At 47.4% G+C, this 19375-nt stretch overlaps 1 protein-coding gene across 1 annotated transcript; it reads left to right on the forward strand.

The window, feature by feature from the left end:
• Positions 1 to 108: 108 nt before the first annotated feature.
• LOC121724119 (lateral signaling target protein 2 homolog) lies at positions 109 to 6803 on the forward strand. The gene is made up of 4 exons (XM_042110476.1): positions 109 to 240; positions 648 to 698; positions 1410 to 1796; positions 6276 to 6803. The coding sequence occupies exons 1-4, from the start codon at positions 109 to 111 to the stop codon at positions 6654 to 6656; spliced, it is 951 nt and encodes a 316-aa protein (XP_041966410.1). The 3' UTR covers positions 6657 to 6803.
• The last annotated feature ends 12572 nt before the right edge of the window (positions 6804 to 19375 follow it).

The raw sequence follows: 19375 nt of genomic DNA on the forward strand, positions 1-19375 counted from the left end.
TTCTTTCAGGAGGTTAATACAAGCCTAACTGTCTTTATCTTGCAGAGTAAATGTTTCTTAACACAATGGATATTATTTTAGGCTCCTTTTTTTACCATCATGGCATAAATGTACGTAAACACCCTCCAGTCTTCTCCCAGCCTCAGGGAGCTCTCTGACCATGAAGCCCAGGAGGGCAGCCCTAACCTGGGCATGAAGTACCCGCAGATCTCTCGACCCTCCATCATCAGACACCCACAGGTAAGAATAGAACTGTTGAAACTGAATACATATAGCCGAATTTTCACCTTGCCATTGATGATTTGACACAGTAATCTGTCTTATGAAGAATACAGTGGCTTCTGAAGCTTTTAATGCTGAAAAACTATGCAGAACCAGACACAAAGGCGACTGAGTGATTGGCAGGTAAATGCTCCCTGAATTTGAACATATCAATATTTAAGGATGAGTTACCCAAGATCCACTGGCACTGATCTTTTTTGTGGTGTGATCGTTTTATTTAAGTGCAACCTGCTCACTGCTTGATGAGGGCACCGATAACCTAGAGGGCTTTCGAATGATCAGGCTTCACACATGGGCCTATCGGTTACCATTGGCAACCGTAATCCGAAGCCGCAACAGCCAGCGAATTCACTCACTGATGGCAGCGTGGCAACAATGTGGCAGAGCCTTGGCAAGCAAGTGGAATACCTGCCCAGGTAACCAGACACCTGAGCACTCCCACTTTTTCGTCTCACTCTCTCTCTCTTTCTGCCTTCTTTTTTGTTCTCTCTCTCTCTCTCTCTCACACACACACACACACACACACACACACACACACAAACACATACACAAAGGCACCCATACACTTTCAGGAGCCTTCCACAGCTATGTGCTGTTTCCGACACAAGCAACTTCACTGAGGCAGAGACACTGAGGAGAGAATGATACTCATCTGACACATCATAGCCAATTGTGTGAAGGTCTCTGGAAAACAAACTAAGAGGGATCTTTGTTTTGTGCTGAAACTGAGAGGAGCTCACGAGGAAGAACACTGGAGACCCAGGCAGGTTACCAGAGGCTGGGAGAGGAGACAGTCATAGAAAGAGAGGCTTACTTTTTCTAATGAGGAGAGTTGCTGATTAGCATACCTGGGTCTGAATGTCTAACACATTACAGACACCTGGGAAAAGTGTAATAGAAGGAAACCGCTAAGAACTTTTCTGCAAGACCATCATGTAGAAGTGCATGGGATGGTTCATTGTCCTGCAATGCCATCTTTATTTATTCCTCTCTGTGTACTCTGAGGTCCATGCTGGAGTGTACCTAATCTACAGGACCGGGTTAAGCTTGTTAACTGGGTTTGTTTATTAATTAGGTGGTTTTGTTCCGGCGGTGCCATGCATGGTTTGCCGTGCTCCTCTCTGCAGTACTGCTTCGGCGGCCCTGCGGACGTGTCGGCCGACCCAACGCAGGACGTGAACCCCGAGACCTGCCACGGCGAGTTTGACCCCGCCGAGTTCCCGCGGCCCATCTCTGCCCAGCCTGCGTCCAAGGAGCCGGCGAGCGAGCTCAGAGACTCGAGTCCTGTCTCATGCCATGTCAGCCATGTGTCGATCCGATCTAAAGCTCCCAACGGCACCAAGCCCAGCTCTGCTGAGCCGGAGCTGGAGCTGGAGCTGGAGGAGGATGTACACAGCCTCCAGTCCTCTCCCAGCCTCAGGGAGCTCTCTGACGATGAAGCCCAGGAGGGCAGCCCTGACCTGGGCATGAAGTACCCGCAGATTCCTCGACCCTCCATCATCAGACACCCACAGGTAAGAATAGAACTGTTGAAACTACAAAGGCCACTGGGAAGGGCATTCCAGAAAAGTCTATACATTTCCACCGGTTTCTAATATTATAAATATTACATTTTAGATACATTTTTGCTGAATTAAAATTATAACCCAAGATTCATAAAGTTCTTATTTAGTCTTACTTAATCTAATTTATTTTTACTCCTAATCACGTGTAGGAATGTCAGGAATGATCGAATGTGATGGATAAGACAGTGTCACAGGTTCCCAATATATCTGCTCTATTCATCAACCACTGTTCATTCCTTAGATGTTGTGATGTTATAATGGATATTGACTGAGCATATTCTTGAGTTGGTTCCTTCGAAAGACTAGCTTTTAGGTGGGGAATATTGGGAATGACCCCCCCACACACACACACACACACACACACACACACACACGTAGTCCAGTGACCCACTGAAAGTCTTGTCTTACTGCAGCTCTCCCTTTCTCACAGACAGGGTTCCCTCATAGAGAGGCACCCTTGTCCAGCTCTTGTTCTACAACTGTACATAACCTCCCTGACCCCTATGGACAGTGTGTCCTCAGCCATTAGGTCATGGCATCTGGGTGAGGTCACCGACTGGCCACAATTCCCAGTAGAACACCTCTTTGTTTGATTATACAGTACTCTGTGTCTGATGATATGTAGAGCATCGACAATGTGACTGAGTTCCTTTTTGGCTTTAGATGAAAAGACCCAGATGTTTGCCATACATAAAGATAATCATATCCATGCACAGGTTATTTCTGTTTGGTTGTATATTTATGGCTGTCATAAGGGAACCATATAGGGAAATGGCCCTGTAATTCAGTGCCTAACTTACACATAGTCCCATGCATAGGAGAACACTCATCTTCATGTTTTGAATAATTTAACCAGGCCTTATTCATTTAGTGACCACAATGAATGAATGACACTGGCTAGCTGACAGCCAGGCAAACAGACATCAAACCCAGCCTATGCCTTTAACAACCTTCCATGCAGAGCACTTTTAAAGATGCACAAACTAATAAATGCACATGTGTGCTGAAGTGTGTGTGTGTGCGCGCGCGTGTGTGCACGTGTTTGTGTGTGCATGCATTTGTGTAGGTGTGTGTGTGTGTGCATGCATGTGTGACCATATGTGGCTGCAGTACATGTGTGCTGAAAGAGTGTAACATCCTGCTAATTAAACCGCAGCTTAGAGTTTACGAGCGCAAGCTAATGACAAGCTAGGCATGATATATTATTAAAGCAGTAAACTACCCTGTGTGTGTGTGTGTGTGTGTGTGTGTGTGTGTGTGTGTGTGTGTGTGTGTGTGTGAGAGAGAGAGAGAGAGTGAGTGGCTGTGTGTGGATGTGCTTGTCTCACTTTCATCTGTCTGTTGTCAGAAGAACAAATTGTATCTCTGTATCCTCATAAATTGATATTTAATTCCATTTGAAAATAATGGGAAATGATGTGAATGCCAAGCCTATTCCATTATCTGTGGTCAGATCACTATCAGTGTCTGCCAAATGTCCTCCCTTTTACTCCACAAGGAAATGCAAACTTACTGTTTGTAGAGGCACTTTCACAATCAATGAGTACATACGCATTATGTCCAGCCTGTCAAGTCATAGCTAAGACTATTTACTGAAGCAGGCAGGAAAAGGTGTGTGTGTGTGTGTGTGCATGTGTGCATTTGTGCGTGCATGCGTGCGTGTGTGTGTATGTGGGTGTGTGTGTGTGTATGTGGGCGTGCGTGCGTACATGTGTGTGCGTGTGCATTTACATATGTATGTGTGTGACAGAAAGCAAAGAGATAACTGGAGAGGAGAAAAGACGGTGAACAAATGTGCAAGGAGAAGCTTTCAGCAGGTGGGACAAAGGCCAGGCAAACAAACCCCCTACTGATGGAGAAACAGTGCTCACTGACAAGATCCCACTGCCTGCTGTGCAAAACCACCTCTGACACCCAGCCCTGCAAGTCTGCAGCATAATATCAGACATGTTTGTTTATACTTGTTCAGACATTACATTAGTCAGCCACAGGATATGGGGCAGATCGGCAAGATCTGGCTTGTTACTGTTCCAGTGGAGAGACAGAGCCGTGAGATTTGTAAAGGAAATGGTCAAGACATGCTTAAAGCCTCAGAGGATCAGACTATGTAGTATCTTTGAGAGATGTGCAACCCACCCCCAGAACTGATGGAGAGCATCATACAATGACCCTGAAGGCATTTGTGTATAAGGTCTCCACAGGAAGCCAAGAGATTGATGGGTAGGAGTTGATTGTGGCATGTGTGTGTGTGTGTGTGTTTGTGTTAAGGGGGGTCTGACCACTGACTTATACATGCCAGCAAGTCAGTAAAGGTCATCGTTTTATGTCCCCTGGCTCGGCTCCATGGAAACAGCTCTCTGTTCTAGTCCTTTACAAGATGTCCGTGCACAGTGCTGACTTTGCGTTAGTGTTTCCACTAATTAAATCAAAGGAATGGCCTGTGTGGCAAGTACTGTAAGTCCTGATTCAGTCCAGCATCCTGGACTGCTGTTGATTAAGTAGCAATCAAACCCAAAAACTTTAATTGAAATACTGATACTATCATGGTTGCAGTAATGTGACAATTCCTGTGTGAGATGGCCAAAGTGGCATTACAAAGATTATTGTGGCCAATTGTTTCAAATTAATTAGGCAAATTGCATTATATTTCTTGTAAAACATCTTGTCTAAAAGACTGACCCAATTAATTAGCACTGAGAGAGCATTCTAGCCTCCCAATTTATTTTTTGATGGTCTTTTCACGGCTGTTTTGTGTTAGGTGTGAGGAACACCTAAAGGTCAGTTACCGTGCTCTCGGCCAGAGGGAAAGTGCTGCCACTCAGCAGTGTTTGTGTGTGTGCCAGCTCATGTTTGTCACCTCTTTACAGTAATTAGATATCAGTTGCCTTATGTAAGCTCTGGGCATCGCAGGAATGCGCATGCTCATGTTTTTGTGCATGTGTCTATGGTCTGTGTATAAAGTATGTGTGCGTGTGCGAGTGTGTATGTATATTTCTGCTCACACAATAGTGCTTTTTTGATGAGGAGAAATTCCTTTCAGTTGTATCTGAAATTTACTCATGTAGGCTACACCATAGGATGTCTTGGGGTACATTTATCTTCTTACTGTACACATATAAGCAGCACACACACACACACACACACACACACACACACACACACACTGCATTAAAATGATTACTTTGCAGCTATATTTGCTTGTTAACTCCTCTGTGCCCATCTGTGCACATATGCTCAGGATATGCCCCCTTGAGAGGGTACTGAGACAGTGGAGCCGGGGTCAAGGCTGGTGTCAGGCTCCGGATTGGGGTGAGACGAGTTGAGTGGATAAGTGTGAGGATTACATGATCATGTCACAGACTGGGTCTGGCTTTAGGGGAAGGTATTGTGCAAAGGCTTTGCCTTTGGACCTGTCCTCATGGTACAGTAGAGGTGTGAAAGAGGAATGCACATGCACAGATGAGAAGCCCCCAGCACTGTTCACGCATCAGTGTGTTAATGCTTGGCAGCTAAAATGATTACAGTTGCCCATAAAGAACATGTGGCAGCAGCTACACCACAGGGGGAAAGGTGTGTGTGTGTGTGTGTGTGTCTGTGTGTCTGTGCGTGTGTGTGTGTGTGTGTGTGTGTGTGTGTGTGTGCATGGAGTGAGTGTATCTGTGTGTGCACGTGTGCATGTGCCTAATGATGCATGACACAGATATCTTTACACAGAAGCATGAGTAAGGGACACATTGCAAGTAAGATTCACACTACCTTGTCACTAAACTCAGCAATGCCACAACAGTACTTGCAAATGTGTGTTTGTGTGTGTGTGTGTGAGAGAGAGAGAGAGAGAGAGAGAGAGAGAGAGAGAGAGTGTGTGTGTGTGTGTGTGTGTGTGTGTGTGTGTGAGAGAGAGAGGGAGAGAGTGTGAGTGTGAGTGTGTGTGTGTGTGTGTGTGTGTGTGTGTGTGTGTGTGTGTGTGTGTGTGTGTGTGTGTGTGCATGTGCCTAATGATGCATGACACATATCTTTACACAGAAGCATGAGTAAGGGACACATTGCAAGTAAGATTCACGCTACCTTTTCACTAAACTCAGCAATGCCACACCAGAACTTGCCAACTACAACTGCTTCTTCATTTTCACCTACATTTTTGACTAAATCTTGAACTTCAGGAATGCTGAATGCCCCTAGTTTGTCTTATTCCCCAGGATATTTTATGGTTTTGGGGGGCTAGTATTTGAATGCCATGTACGCTTACAAGGATGTAATTTTGGAAGTGAATATCTTAAAAGAATTTACTGCTGCCTACTTTCTATTGACCTCAGACTCCTTGCTATTTTGCCTTTCTGACCATGTCTCGCTCACTCATTCTTATTTGGTTGGGCCATGGCATTTTTCTAATCTTATGTTCATACCCCCCCCCCCCCCCTTCTGGATCAGGAATGCCCTCCCCAGGAAGGCCAGACTGAGGACAGAGATTATGGAGTGATAGAAGATGGACCGTTATCATCAGGTACAGAAAACAGACTCCGTTGTCTCTCCTCTCCTCCTTTTCCTCCACTGGCCCCCACATTGTGGCTTGGAGAGGAAAGGTCTTGGCAGGCAAGCCGACAAGTACACACACACACACACACACACACACACACACACACACTCACACATAGTCAGGGACACACTCATCACAAAGGGGGAGAGATGCACACACTCGATGGAAAAAAGACTTCTCACTCTCTTCATGGAAAACATCCTCATCCACAGACAAAAAAACAGGATATTTTTATGCATGTCTCTCGAATGAAATCATACATTCACCAAAACTAATTACAACTGTCCGTGAACACGGTTTGGCTGAGAGGAATGGGTTGCTTCCGCTGAACAGAGGCAAATGACATTTGATCTCTCGCTTTGTTTTGCTTAAACTTCTTCCTCTTTATTTGTCCTCCTTTTCCTCCGCCCTTATTAAAGAAGAACCGCACAGATCTCTCAGACCTGGGGCTTTTGTGCTCTGATTGGGGGTGGGGGGGGGGGGGGGGTAGTTTGCCCATCTCCAGGGTAAAAAGATGGGCTCACTCAGGAGGATCAGCTGCCAGCTGTCAGGTCAGATGGATGTCTGTGAGCTGTGAGGAGCAGAGCCAACACGTCCACGAGAGCCTCTCTGAGTCATATGTGCAGTTAGCAGTTGCAGTGACAGATAAAGAGATTTGGTAGGACCTGTGTTTGTTTGTGTGTGTGTGTGTGTGTGTGTGTGTGTGTGTGTGTGTGTGTGTGTGTGAGAGAGAGAGAGAGAGAGAGAGAGAGAGTGCGTGTGATAGATGTCTGTGAAGGCATTTGTGTATGTGTGTATGGATACAATGTTACATGTAAAATGTTGCACTCAATCATTGCCAATGGACAGAGTAATCCCTAACACTTCAGATGAACAGACTGTGTGTGTGTGTGTGTGTGTGTGTGTGTGTGTGTGTGTGCGTGTGTGTGTGTGTGTGTGTGTCAGAGTCAGAGCACAATGCACCAAACAAGGTACCTGTGCCATATGCACCCGAGTGTCAGAGATTATTTTCAATGATATTCTAGTATTTTATTCATAGTTTTGAATTTATTCTGTTTGATCCCTCTGACCATCTCTCATTTTGTAGCAGCATTGTTTCAGTCACATGTTCACTCATGTTCAACATTTAGTTTTTTTTCACCTTTCATTTGGATACCTTAAGTCTGGGAATGATCTAGCAGGATGCTTGAAATGCATCAACAGCATTTAATCCAGCCACATCGACAGGCCTCATTTATTAATGTGTTTTTGCAGATGCTTTTAAAGTCCATATCAGGGTGTTGTCAGCAGCAGGTTGTACAAACAAGAAAAGCCTACCACAAATAAGTTGAGTGAAATATTGCATATAAAATTAGAATCATGTATGTTCACCCATCCACATACCCACACACACCTATTGTTTTGAATTGTATTACATCCATGCTCATGCACGCCATACACTGACCTCGATTTTTCTGTTCTCGCTTCCTTTTTGTGACATCCTGGGGTTTGGAAGTTCGGTCTTTCCTGTCCTGAGCTGTAGACATCCTGCTGATTCAGCATATTTGTTATACCCACACAGGCAAAAGGACAAATAAAGATAAGACATAGACAACAATAGACAGATGAAAACAATCATTGCTAAAGTCATCAAGGACTTTATTTTACATTATTAACAATATACAGATGTGTCATATATATCCATGCATGCACCAGCACACAGTAAATAACACTCAAATGACTTCAAAAACATTTAATTTCAAAGAGTTGTTTTTAAGTGTTTCCAGTCATCGATAATGTATGAATTATTTGTCAAACTTTAAATATGATTGGTAATATGCAATTCCAACATGCTCAAAGAGAAAATCAGCGGTGGATATTTTTTAAATTACTGAGGAACAATAAGAAGTACTGACATTGACAAAAGATCAATACAATAATACTTCCAATACTAAGTTTCTCTCTTCATGTGAGAATACAGTTTATTAAATGCAAGTTTACATTTAAAGGTGCCTGTGTCTGTAAGTGTATTTCTGTGAAGAAAGAGAGAGTGAGATTGAGTGTGTGTGTGTGTGTGTGTGTGTCAGAAGAAATGCTTAGCATAGCAGGTATTTAGAAACTTCCCTTCCCAACATTTTACTGATACACTTGGCAATGCACTTCATCAGAGTAAACTTGCATTTTACCAATCTTACGTAATAGCTTAGTATGAAAACACACAATCACACAACCCCACACACACACCAACATAATAGACCCACACATCCACACAATAAAAGTCAGAGTTTGTTGTTTGCCTTTCTTGCAGTCATGGACCAGTTGGCTCAGCATTAATTGTGATTGATTAGCATTGATTACTTCATCTGGGGTAAAAATCATCATTCAGATCAGAGCTTCAGGCTGACTCGTCCACTGACGCTAGACTATAATGGAGTAGCCAACCCGGTCTCCACAACACACGGCCCCATTAGCTTAAGTGCAGGGGTGTCATGCTGATGCTAGTGGCCTGTAAATCTGTGTTAGCCTAGTACAGGCTGCAAGCATGGCACAAGAGAAGGATAGGACGTCTTTGAGCAAGATGGACCAATCCACTTTCTGTAAATCCTGCGGTCCTCCATTTCATGCGCTGTGAAATGATGTGTAACCATTTGTGTAGTTTATTGGTTTTAGAGATTTCAATTCTTGTGTGACCAAACAGAGTGAGTTTGCATTAAATTATTTGTCTAAAGACTGTCCTAGATGAACTCTAAGGTGTTTCTGTCAGACACCAAACAGGACGAGGACCACAAAAGCGTCACGTTCAAAAGTTTATTTAAGGGTAGGGGGTTAAGGGGGTTTCAGGGGTTCCGGGGGGGGTACAGGAGTTCCAAGAGTCTGCGTGTGTGTGTTCCCCCAGTAGCCGAACAGCGATGGCAGGAGCTGGAAAATCCGGGAAGTCCTGGGGGAAACACACACACAACAGCAATTGAAACGAAGCAGCAGTACAGTCAAGGACTAGGCGGTATTCGTAGAAGAGGGACGGAAGGCAGGTCAAGATTACCGGGGCTGGAGAACACAGAAGTAGTCGAGCGGGTCCGGGATCACAGGCAAAGAGTCAGAGGCGTTTTCAAAAACAGGCAGGTAACTGGTGCTGGTTGCAGACGATCTGACAAGTGTGGACTGAAAAGCAAGGCTTTATATAGAGGGCATGATGAGTGGTGAATGCAGTGCAGCTGGTAGGTAACGAGGGTGAGGCAGAACAGAGCAGGAACAGGTGGAGGTCATCAGACTTCAATCAGCACGTGTTACCAGGCAGAGAGAGAGCTCATGACAGAACCCCCCCCCTAAGGGACGGCCCCAGAAGTCCCCAAGAGTGACACCACGTCGGGAGGGCGGAGGGGAGCCGGTGGAGGGCTAGAATTCCTCCGAGCGGTCCGAGTGAACATCCTCATCCTCGGAGGGAGCTGGAGGGTCGTGGACAGAAGACGGGACAGGTACCGAGACAGGGTCAGGGTCAGGCACATGACAGGAAGCCGGGCTGGCAGGACGGTTAGGGACCCCTCTGGGGCGGCCCCTACGGATTGCAGGTTGATCAGGATGCAGACGGTGGAAGTCGGCGATGAGTGTCCGGTCCACAATCCGACTGGCTGGCACCCAGGTTCTCTCCTCAGGTCCATAGCCCTCCCAGTCGACGAGATACTGGAGGCCCCTACCACGCCGTCTGGACCGAAGCAGGCGTCGAACGGTGTACACCAGCCCACCGTCAACGAGGCGAGGAGGAGGAGGAGGAAGCGGCACGGGGACCAGCGGGCTTTCATGCGTCGGCTTGACTTTCGAAACATGGAAAGTAGGGTGCACCCTCATGGAGGTTGGCAACTGGAGCCGGACTGCGGTTGGGCTGATGACCCTCTGGATAGGGAACGGGCCGAGGAATCGAGGTGCCAGTTTACGCGATTCCACCCGCAGTGGGAGATCCTTGGCTGACAGCCACACCTTCTGGCCAACACGGTAGGCGGGTGCCGGCGATCTTCGGCGGTTAGCCCCAGTGGCATAGCTGACAGCTGACTTGAGTAGCGTGGCACGAGCTTGTGACCAGGTACGACGGCAACGGCGGGCATAGGCGAGGGCAGACGGGCAGGACACATCTCCTTCCTGGCTGGGGAACAGGGGGGGCTGGTAGCCATACACACACTGGAAAGGTGACATACCAGTGGCAGAGCAGGTGAGGGAGTTGTGAGCATACTCTATCCACATCAGTTGTTGTGCCCAAGCCTGGGGTTTGCGAGAAACCATGCACCGCAGCGCCTTCTCCAGCTCCTGGTTTGCCCGCTCGGATTGACCATTGGACTGGGGGTGGAACCCAGAGGTGAGACTCACTGTGGCCCCTAGAAGACGGCAGAACTCCTTCCAGAATGTAGAGGTAAATTGCGGGCCTCGGTCAGAGACAACATCCCTGGGCAGCCCGTGTAGACGGAAGACATGATCAAGAACAGCCTGGGCAGTCTCTCTGGCAGATGGCAGTTTAGGGAGGGGAATGAAGTGTGCCATCTTGCTGAACCGGTCAACCACAGTGAGAATGACAGTCATCCCACCTGATGGTGGGAGGCCAGTTACAAAGTCCAAGGAGACGTGGGACCAGGGTCGTGTGGGCACAGGCAAGGGCTGGAGTAAACCAGCGGGGGGCCGAGTGGAGGACTTGTTCTGATTGCAGGTGGGGCAGGCACGGACGAATTCTCGGACATCCCTTCTCAAAGAAGACCACCAGAAGCGCTGGGCAAGGAGATGGCAGGTGCGGGCGGAGCCCGGGTGGCAGGCAAGGCGGGAGTTGTGTCCCCACTGTATGACCCGGGACCTCAAATTATCTGGGACGAAGAGACGACCGTCTGGGCATGCACTGGGACTGGGATGGTCACGGAGGGCCTCTTGAATTTCCTCCTCGATATCCCAGGTCAGGGCAGCTACGACGCAGGGATCGGGCAGAATTGATGCAGGTTCCTGGGAAGGGGCGTCATCCTTATGAAACTGACGGGAGAGAGCGTCCGGCTTGGTGTTCCGAGAACCTGGGCGGTATGACAGGGTGAAGTTGAATCTGGTGAAAAACAAGGCCCAGCGGGACTGTCTGGGGTTAAGACGTTTGGCATTGCGGATGTATTCGAGGTTTTTGTGATCGGTCCAGACCAGGAACGGAACTGTGGACCCCTCCAGCCAGTGACGCCACTCCTCCAGGGCAAGCTTGACAGCCAACAGCTCACGGTTTCCAACATCATAATTGCGCTCTGCAGGTGAAAGCCGGCGAGAGAAAAATGCACAGGGGTGCAACTTGTTGTCCTCCTCTGCCCGTTGAGAGAGTATGGCCCCGACTCCCACGTCTGAGGCATCCACCTCGACAACGAACTGCCGGTCTGAATCCGGCATCTGGAGGATGGGGGCAGTGGTGAACCGGGCCTTGAGGGTATGAAAGGCTGTGTTGGCCTCTGGGGTCCAGAAAAAGGGGTGTTTGATGCTGGTCAGAGCTGTGAGGGGAGCGGCGACGGAGCTGTAGTTCCGGATGAATTTCCGGTAGAAATTGGCAAAACCGAGGAATTGCTGCAGCTTCTTCCTATTCCCCGGAACTGGCCAGGAGGTAACTGCCGAGACCTTTGCGGGGTCCATCTGGATATTGCCTTCAGCGACGATGTATCCCAGGAATGACACAGTCTGAGCATGGAACTCGCATTTCTCCGCCTTGACATAGAGAGAGTTCTCCAGGAGCCGTCGAAGAACCAGCTGGACATGACGGGTGTGTTCGGACAGAGTTCTGGAGAAAATTAAGATGTCGTCCAGGTACACGAAGACGAATTTATTCAGCATGTCCCGCAGCACATCATTCACCAGCGCCTGGAATACCGCTGGGGCGTTGGTGAGGCCAAATGGCATTACCAGGTACTCATAATGGCCGGTGTGGGTGTTGAATGCAGTCTTCCACTCGTCACCCTCCCTTACTCGCACTAGGTGGTAAGCATTTCTAAGGTCCAGTTTGGTGAAAATAGTGGATCCCTGGAGCAATTCAAAAGCAGAGGTGAGTAAAGGCAGAGGGTACCGGTTCTTCACTGTGACATCATTCAGACCTCGATAATCAATGCAGGGGCGAAGAGAACCATCTTTCTTTCCCACAAAGAAGAACCCGGCACCAGCAGGAGAGGAAGACGGGCGGATGAGTCCAGCTGCCAGGGAGTCCCTGATGTAATCCTCCATAGTTTTTCTTTCAGGAGGGGATAGTGAGTAGAGGTGACCTTTGGGTGGAGCAGTCCCAGGGAGGAGATCAATGGCACAGTCGTACGGACGGTGTGGGGGCAGAGATGTGGCTTTGGTCTTGTTGAACACCTCTCGGAGGCCATGGTAACATTCAGGGACATTAGAAATGTCGGGGGCAGTGCTGGGGGGTACTGAGCCGGGGGGCAGCGAGGCAGCATGCAAACAGGTCAGGTGGCAGGCATTTCCCCACTCTTTCACAGTTCCGGAGGCCCAATCGAGGTGAGGATTGTGGAGACGGAGCCAAGGGTAGCCCAGGATTAGGGGTTGGCCTGGAGAGCTGAGCAGGTGGAAGCGGATGGTCTCTCGGTGGTTTCCTGACACCATCATTGAGATGGGGGCTGTGATGCTGGTAACTGTGCCAATTACGTGACCGTCCAGGGCCCAGGCTGGAACAGGAGTGGACAAGCGATGGCTTTCCAAGCCCAGCTGACGAGCAAGTCCTGTGTCAATAATGTTTGCTTCTGCGCCAGAGTCCACCAGGGCTGCCAGGGTGTGGGTGGAATCAGACAGGTGAAGACAGACTTGGATGAGGGGTTTACGGCTGATGGAGGGCTGAATGTTCATTGAGCTCATCCGGATTCCTCCTACATCTGGTGAGCTCCGGCTTTTGCTGGACAGGTGGCGACTCGATGACCATCACCACCACAGTACAGGCACAAGTTGGAGGTGATGCGTCGCTGGCGCTCTGCAGGGGTTAGGGAGGTGCGGCCGATCTCCATCGGTTCAGACTGGTCCGGCTGGCTAGATGGTGTGGCAGGTGCGGACAGAAGGGCAGTTGGGACACTCCGTGTGCTGGTGGATGGACTCTGGCGCCCTCTCTCATGACGGCGGGCCTGGATCCTGCGGTCGATGCGGACAGCCAGAGCAATGGCTTCATCAAGAGTGGGGGGTTGATCATGGGAAACCAGCTCGTCCTTTATGTAGTCCGCCAGGCTGTGGAGGAAAGCATCCACCAATGCTTCCATGTTCCAGGAGCTCCGACTTGCCACAGTTCGAAAGTCAATGGAGTAATCCGCAACAGTCCTTCTGCCTTGGCGAATACTCATCAGGATCCGAGATGCCTCGGCTATTGTGGATTCCAAATCGAATACCTTGAGCATCTCCTCTGCGAATAGGTTGAAGGTTGCACATGCTGGGGTCTGGCGCTCGAACTCCGCCGTTCCCCAGAGTCGAGCTCGGCCCGTCAGGTGAGTGATCACGTAACCGACCCTCGCCCCTTCAGTGGCAAAAGTCCTGGGTTGCAGGGTAAACTGGACACGGCAGCTCGTCAGGAACGCCCGTACCTGGGTTGGGTCGCCGCTGAACCGCTCTGGATTGCCGATCCTGGGTTCTGGGGCTCCGGCAGCCACGGTAGCAGTGGACTGGGCAGGAGACTCGGGTGCTGGGCCGGTGAGCAGGCTGGCTGGGGCTGGGCCGGTGGGAGCAGGCAGAGGAGAAAGGTTGGTGAGAAGTTGAATGATCATTGCAAGTTGTTGCTGTTGCTGCTGGAACTGCTGACGCTGGCTCAAGCCGGCTTGAAATAGGGAGGCAATGTCAGCAGTGTTGCGGTTTACCCCTCTCTCTGTCTCTTCCAGGCGTTGCATGGCGGTGGGTGGTTCTGGTTCGTCGGTTTCCATGCTGGTTCGACCGTGCGCTGGGTCCATGTTTGGTCAGATCGTACTGTCAGACACCAAACAGGACGAGGACCACAAAAGCGTCACGTTCAAAAGTTTATTTAAGGGTAGGGGGTTAAGGGGGTTTCAGGGGTTCCGGGGGGGGTACAGGAGTTCCAAGAGTCTGCGTGTGTGTGTTCCCCCAGTAGCCGAACAGCGATGGCAGGAGCTGGAAAATCCGGGAAGTCCTGGGGGAAACACACACACAACAGCAATTGAAACGAAGCAGCAGTACAGTCAAGGACTAGGCGGTATTCGTAGAAGAGGGACGGAAGGCAGGTCAAGATTACCGGGGCTGGAGAACACAGAAGTAGTCGAGCGGGTCCGGGATCACAGGCAAAGAGTCAGAGGCGTTTTCAAAAACAGGCAGGTAACTGGTGCTGGTTGCAGACGATCTGACAAGTGTGGACTGAAAAGCAAGGCTTTATATAGAGGGCATGATGAGTGGTGAATGCAGTGCAGCTGGTAGGTAACGAGGGTGAGGCAGAGCAGAGCAGGAACAGGTGGAGGTCATCAGACTTCAATCAGCACGTGTTACCAGGCAGAGAGAGAGCTCATGACAGTTTCTGTAATATTGAATGGTAATAAATCACTACACCGTAAGGGATATGTTTGGTAATAAATTAAAACTATACTGTGTAGCATAAATTAAAACTATACTGTGTAGCATCACCTATTATAATTTTGTAAATTCTGGGTGACCATTATTCATAATCATTTCTACGTAAAATCCTGCCATATGAATTCAGTTGGCATTTATTTATGTGGATTTGAGCCTTAAAGGGTGCTAATATGACTACACCCCTCATACATTTGGTGGAGCTCGACATGAACCCAGACAGTGCATTCAGTTCCTATTTAGTTATTGTTTAACTGGGATTTACAATGGGACAAAGAGACATAAAACAGTAAAGACAAAAGAACAGGACAGAAACCTTTGGTGGAGCCTGATTCTAACGGCCAGCTCTTAGACTAGCATAAATTAGACAGTTAGACAGAACAGGACTAAAGGAAGATGTTCTGAGGGGAAAAAAACATGAAAGGGAATCTGCACATGGGCATCGCTGGAACTAAGATGGTTTCCATGGCAAAGGTCACTCAACCTGGGGATCAGGGGCTTCAGGTCAGCTCTTCCCCTCTGTGGATCCTCTCTGTGAGCCATATAGCTTTGGACTCAGTGGCCTTTCGTTTGGTTGATATTAGATAACGTCCAAATGAATATTCAATTAAGCTTTTTCAAAGAAACCCTCTGAATAGCGGTTGTGTCATAGCTTGCTAACTGGAGAAAGTAGATTTCGCTCAATGGTACATTAGTCACGACATCTGCCATGCTGCCTTGCCATCTTAAAGTGATCGTGGGATGGCTAACTGTGGCCAGTGCTGAAGTCTGGAGGAAACTCAGGGGTCATTCTGAGGGAGCCATAGACATAGGCTACTTTAATAAGACGGCTGGCCCACGGTCTGAGTCATCCCTCGCTCTGATTAGGTTAGTGAGGGGCCGGCTGGACTGGGCTGGGTTGCGACTCGGCTCCTGGGTCTCCATAGTCATGGCAGAGTGACAAGGGAGCCATAGCCTTCTCATAAACACGTGCCATTCTCCAGTCATTCTTTGTATTTCTTGGCTGCCTCGGATCACTCTCTGCCGCCAAAGTTATCAGTGACTGATCATGACCATACTGGAGCAGGGCTGCGTATGGCTTGCTCATGCAGTTGGCTGTGTGTCTGAGATCTGGATTAAATCAGTGACACAAGTTGCGAGCTTCGTCACATAAGGACAGTGAGAGTATGGAAAGAATCAAACCTCTCACTAAAACATGGAGCTTTTCCCTGCTGCAACGACAAACAACTGATAAATACCCAACCAGAGGAATTCAAGGTTAATGTTCAAAGACAATTGGGTCACACCCCTGTAGAGCATGCTGTTCCTACAGTGTTGACCTCTTGTTAATAATAAGTGAAGTTAGATGCTTGGAAAGATCAAAGTTGAGGTCAAGATTACCGGTATTAGGTCCATTTGAAGGTAATAAATGCAAATAAAATATACCTCCACATTTACCTTATGGAGATCTGAGTGCTGCAGCAGTGTTTTAAAATGAACAGACATTGAGTCATACATTGTGTTTAAATATCTTCTTTGCACAAGTGTTTTCTTCTTCTTCTGTTTACATTATGCCATATTCTAATTTAATTTCCTGTGTGCTGAAAATAAGTACTTGTATGGATGTCAAATATGCTTGGGGCTGTTTTAGCCTGCAGAACAGGTGTAGTAAAACAGTAACTACAAAGATTTATTCAATGAGCTCCATTCATGACCTTGGAGAGAGGTTTGCTTTGCAAGACATTCAAACCGTATGGACACTGCTTTACTTTACCCAATGCAATAGCAAAGGCATAGTTTTCCATCTCAAAGCATCTGTCATTCATTACTGCATAATCTCCCACTTTTTGTTGTTTAGTGTTTGTGGTGAAAATAACAATAGTGTGTGCTGATGTCATTTGTGTTAGTTTGGAAATCTGTCTGTGAGACATATGCCTTTTGGGCATAAAGCACATATTGTCTTTCACCAAATGCAAACCAAAGCACTGGTTAGAATATACATAGCATGCACATAGCATTTCAAACATGAAATGATTCAAAAATAGCCTTTCCAGTGTCAGTAACATGAGGATAGAATAATGAAATGTAGTTGAAAGTTTGCATAGACAAACACAGACATACAAATGGGCCCCCACTACCACCACTCTACAAACACATAGAGAGAGAGAGAGAGAGAGAGAGAGAGAGAAAGAAAGAAAGAGAGAGAAAGAGATGCAGAGACACACACACACAAACACAGAAAGAGAGAGAGAGAGACGCAGACACACAGACACACACACACACACACACTTTCTCTCACAAAGGCACACAGCGGTCTGATGATATCATAGGTTGTGGGGCTATCCCACCCTCCCAGGGAGTCTCAGAGGAAGAGGCAGGGAAGGAGAGGAACTGGAGAATGTCCAGTGGAAAGTGTGTGTGTCTGTGTGTCTCTGTGTGCGTGCACGTGTGTGTGTGTGCATTTGTGTGTGTTCATATCAGTATGCACACTCTTGCAGCACTAGCGTGTGGTTCATAAGCCTGAGGAGATAAAAAGCAAGAGCAGAGGCCTGATAACGAAGTGGAGGGGAGATACAGGGACCGGTCCAGATTAAAAACAACAAAACTCCCTTCCTCACTACCGTTCACTCCCTAGCCTCTGTGTGTTACCTATAGGTGAAGGCATCACTGACAGACCATCTGGAAGGCTTCGTCCCTGCCTAGAGAAAGTCATGGTCTCCAAACTTCCATAGAAGTGAAACCTTAAAGAAACACACAAACACACACATACAGGAACAAAAGTATAAGAGTCATGACTCGATTCCGGATTGCAACACAGAGATGTTTCAACTCTGGCTTTTGAAACCGAGCTGGATGGAGGCCATTCTAATGACTGTTGAGTTTTAAACGCAGCCTCAGTCCAGCTGTGAGTGGGTTGACACTCACTCTCAGATCTAATCTCCCTGCTAAAATACTCCCCACTCCACTAAAAGTAGGTCAGAGGCAGAAAGAGTGTGTTTACATGTGGTTATTTACAATTTTGGGAAATTGCTCCATGTCTGTTGAGAGATATGACCAGAACCATCATTTTGGGCTAAGTGTGGAGGGATTTGGAGAGAAGTGCTCTGGTGCCTGATAGTGTTAAAATCTCACTAATATAGTGTAGACCACACTGAAATTTACATCCCCCACCTCCAACAAACACACACACCTACAGTACACACACACACTGACACTTACATGTTTGTGTTTTTTCCTCTTGTGAGTCCACATTAAGCACACAGGGTTAATGAGGTTCTTTATTTACCCAGATCTTCCGAAAGCCTTCGCTGTTCTAAGTATGAGAACAATATTTGTGAGATGTTAACCATTACGTCTAACCTTGACAAAGAGGAGAGAAGTTGCTCACACTTGTTTTCAACAAAGTGCTATCAAAAGTTTGGAGGAGATAGATACATTTCACAACCAACAAATAGTTATTATTAACCATAAGGGACATGGTGACAAATGTTTGTCTGTTTGTCTATTTGCTCATTTAAATATGTGTATGAAGAATCGAAGATGCCTGGTTCAGTAGATATCTGCATAAGGCACAAAGTAAATAATCTTCTCTGTATGAAGCTTGGTTGTTTTCTCTTCTGATATCAAGACACAAGACAACATGAGGTAGCCTATTTTGTACAATACAAGCTGTTTATCACATCTGAATGTTTACATGTTGTTGTATGATTTCAGGAGGAATTACATTAAATATGGCAGGGGAACAAAAGCATATTGACACACACTAGATTTAGCTTAACTTGTGGTTTAACCCCCCCCCCCCCCTGTAAACCGTTGGTCACCTGCATGTCACTAACAGATCACCCGGCACACTTCCGTTTGAATGGAAAGTTGTGACAGATGTAAGCACTGAGTTGTCAGTTGTTTATGACAGATGTGCCATGATGTTTCCATGGCAATGATAATCTGTTGATCTAACCGCATTTAGATTATATCTCTATTTTGAAGGAGCACAGTCAGATTTAGAGGAGTAGCCTACACCAAACTCTCTCCACAGCAACTGCGGTTAGGATTTGTTTACTCATTTGTTTATGACAACGTTTACTGATAGAAAGTAGCCTAGCCATGTTATTTTGTGGGTTCTTTAAGGTTGAGGGCAATCTTATTTTGAATTAATTAATATTCTCTGACAGGTAATGCAAGTGCAGTTATGGTTGGTTTTTTTTCAGTCACAGTCTGGTTGTGTTCTATAAATTCTGTGGTTCTGTCCCCCCACAGATCAGAACCTTCCTCCCCTTCTTTCCACCGACCCACATCTGTTTCCTGTACGTCCTGAGAGAGATGGGGGTCGGTGAGCACAGTGTTGTCTCCTCTCTCTTTCACTCTCTCTCTCTCTCAACCACACATATGCACAGGGTACAGTATGGCCTAGGTCTAATGTGTGAGTCAGTAGTCACAGGAGTAAACACATTCTCACTCTGCACCCAAAAAATCAGCTAGACCCCACCCTGAC

Source organism: Alosa sapidissima, chromosome 11, assembly GCF_018492685.1.
Source record: "Alosa sapidissima isolate fAloSap1 chromosome 11, fAloSap1.pri, whole genome shotgun sequence".
Classification (NCBI taxonomy): domain Eukaryota; kingdom Metazoa; phylum Chordata; class Actinopteri; order Clupeiformes; family Clupeidae; genus Alosa; species Alosa sapidissima.

Coding starts and splice junctions, on each gene's coding strand:
- LOC121724119 (XM_042110476.1), top strand. CDS start 109: ATGTACGTAAACACCCTCCAGTCTTCTCCCAGCCTCAGGGAGCTCTCT. Junction 241..647: donor CCATCATCAGACACCCACAG/GTAAGAATAGAA, acceptor CACTGATGGCAG/CGTGGCAACAATGTGGCAGA. Junction 1,797..6,275: donor CCATCATCAGACACCCACAG/GTAAGAATAGAA, acceptor CTTCTGGATCAG/GAATGCCCTCCCCAGGAAGG.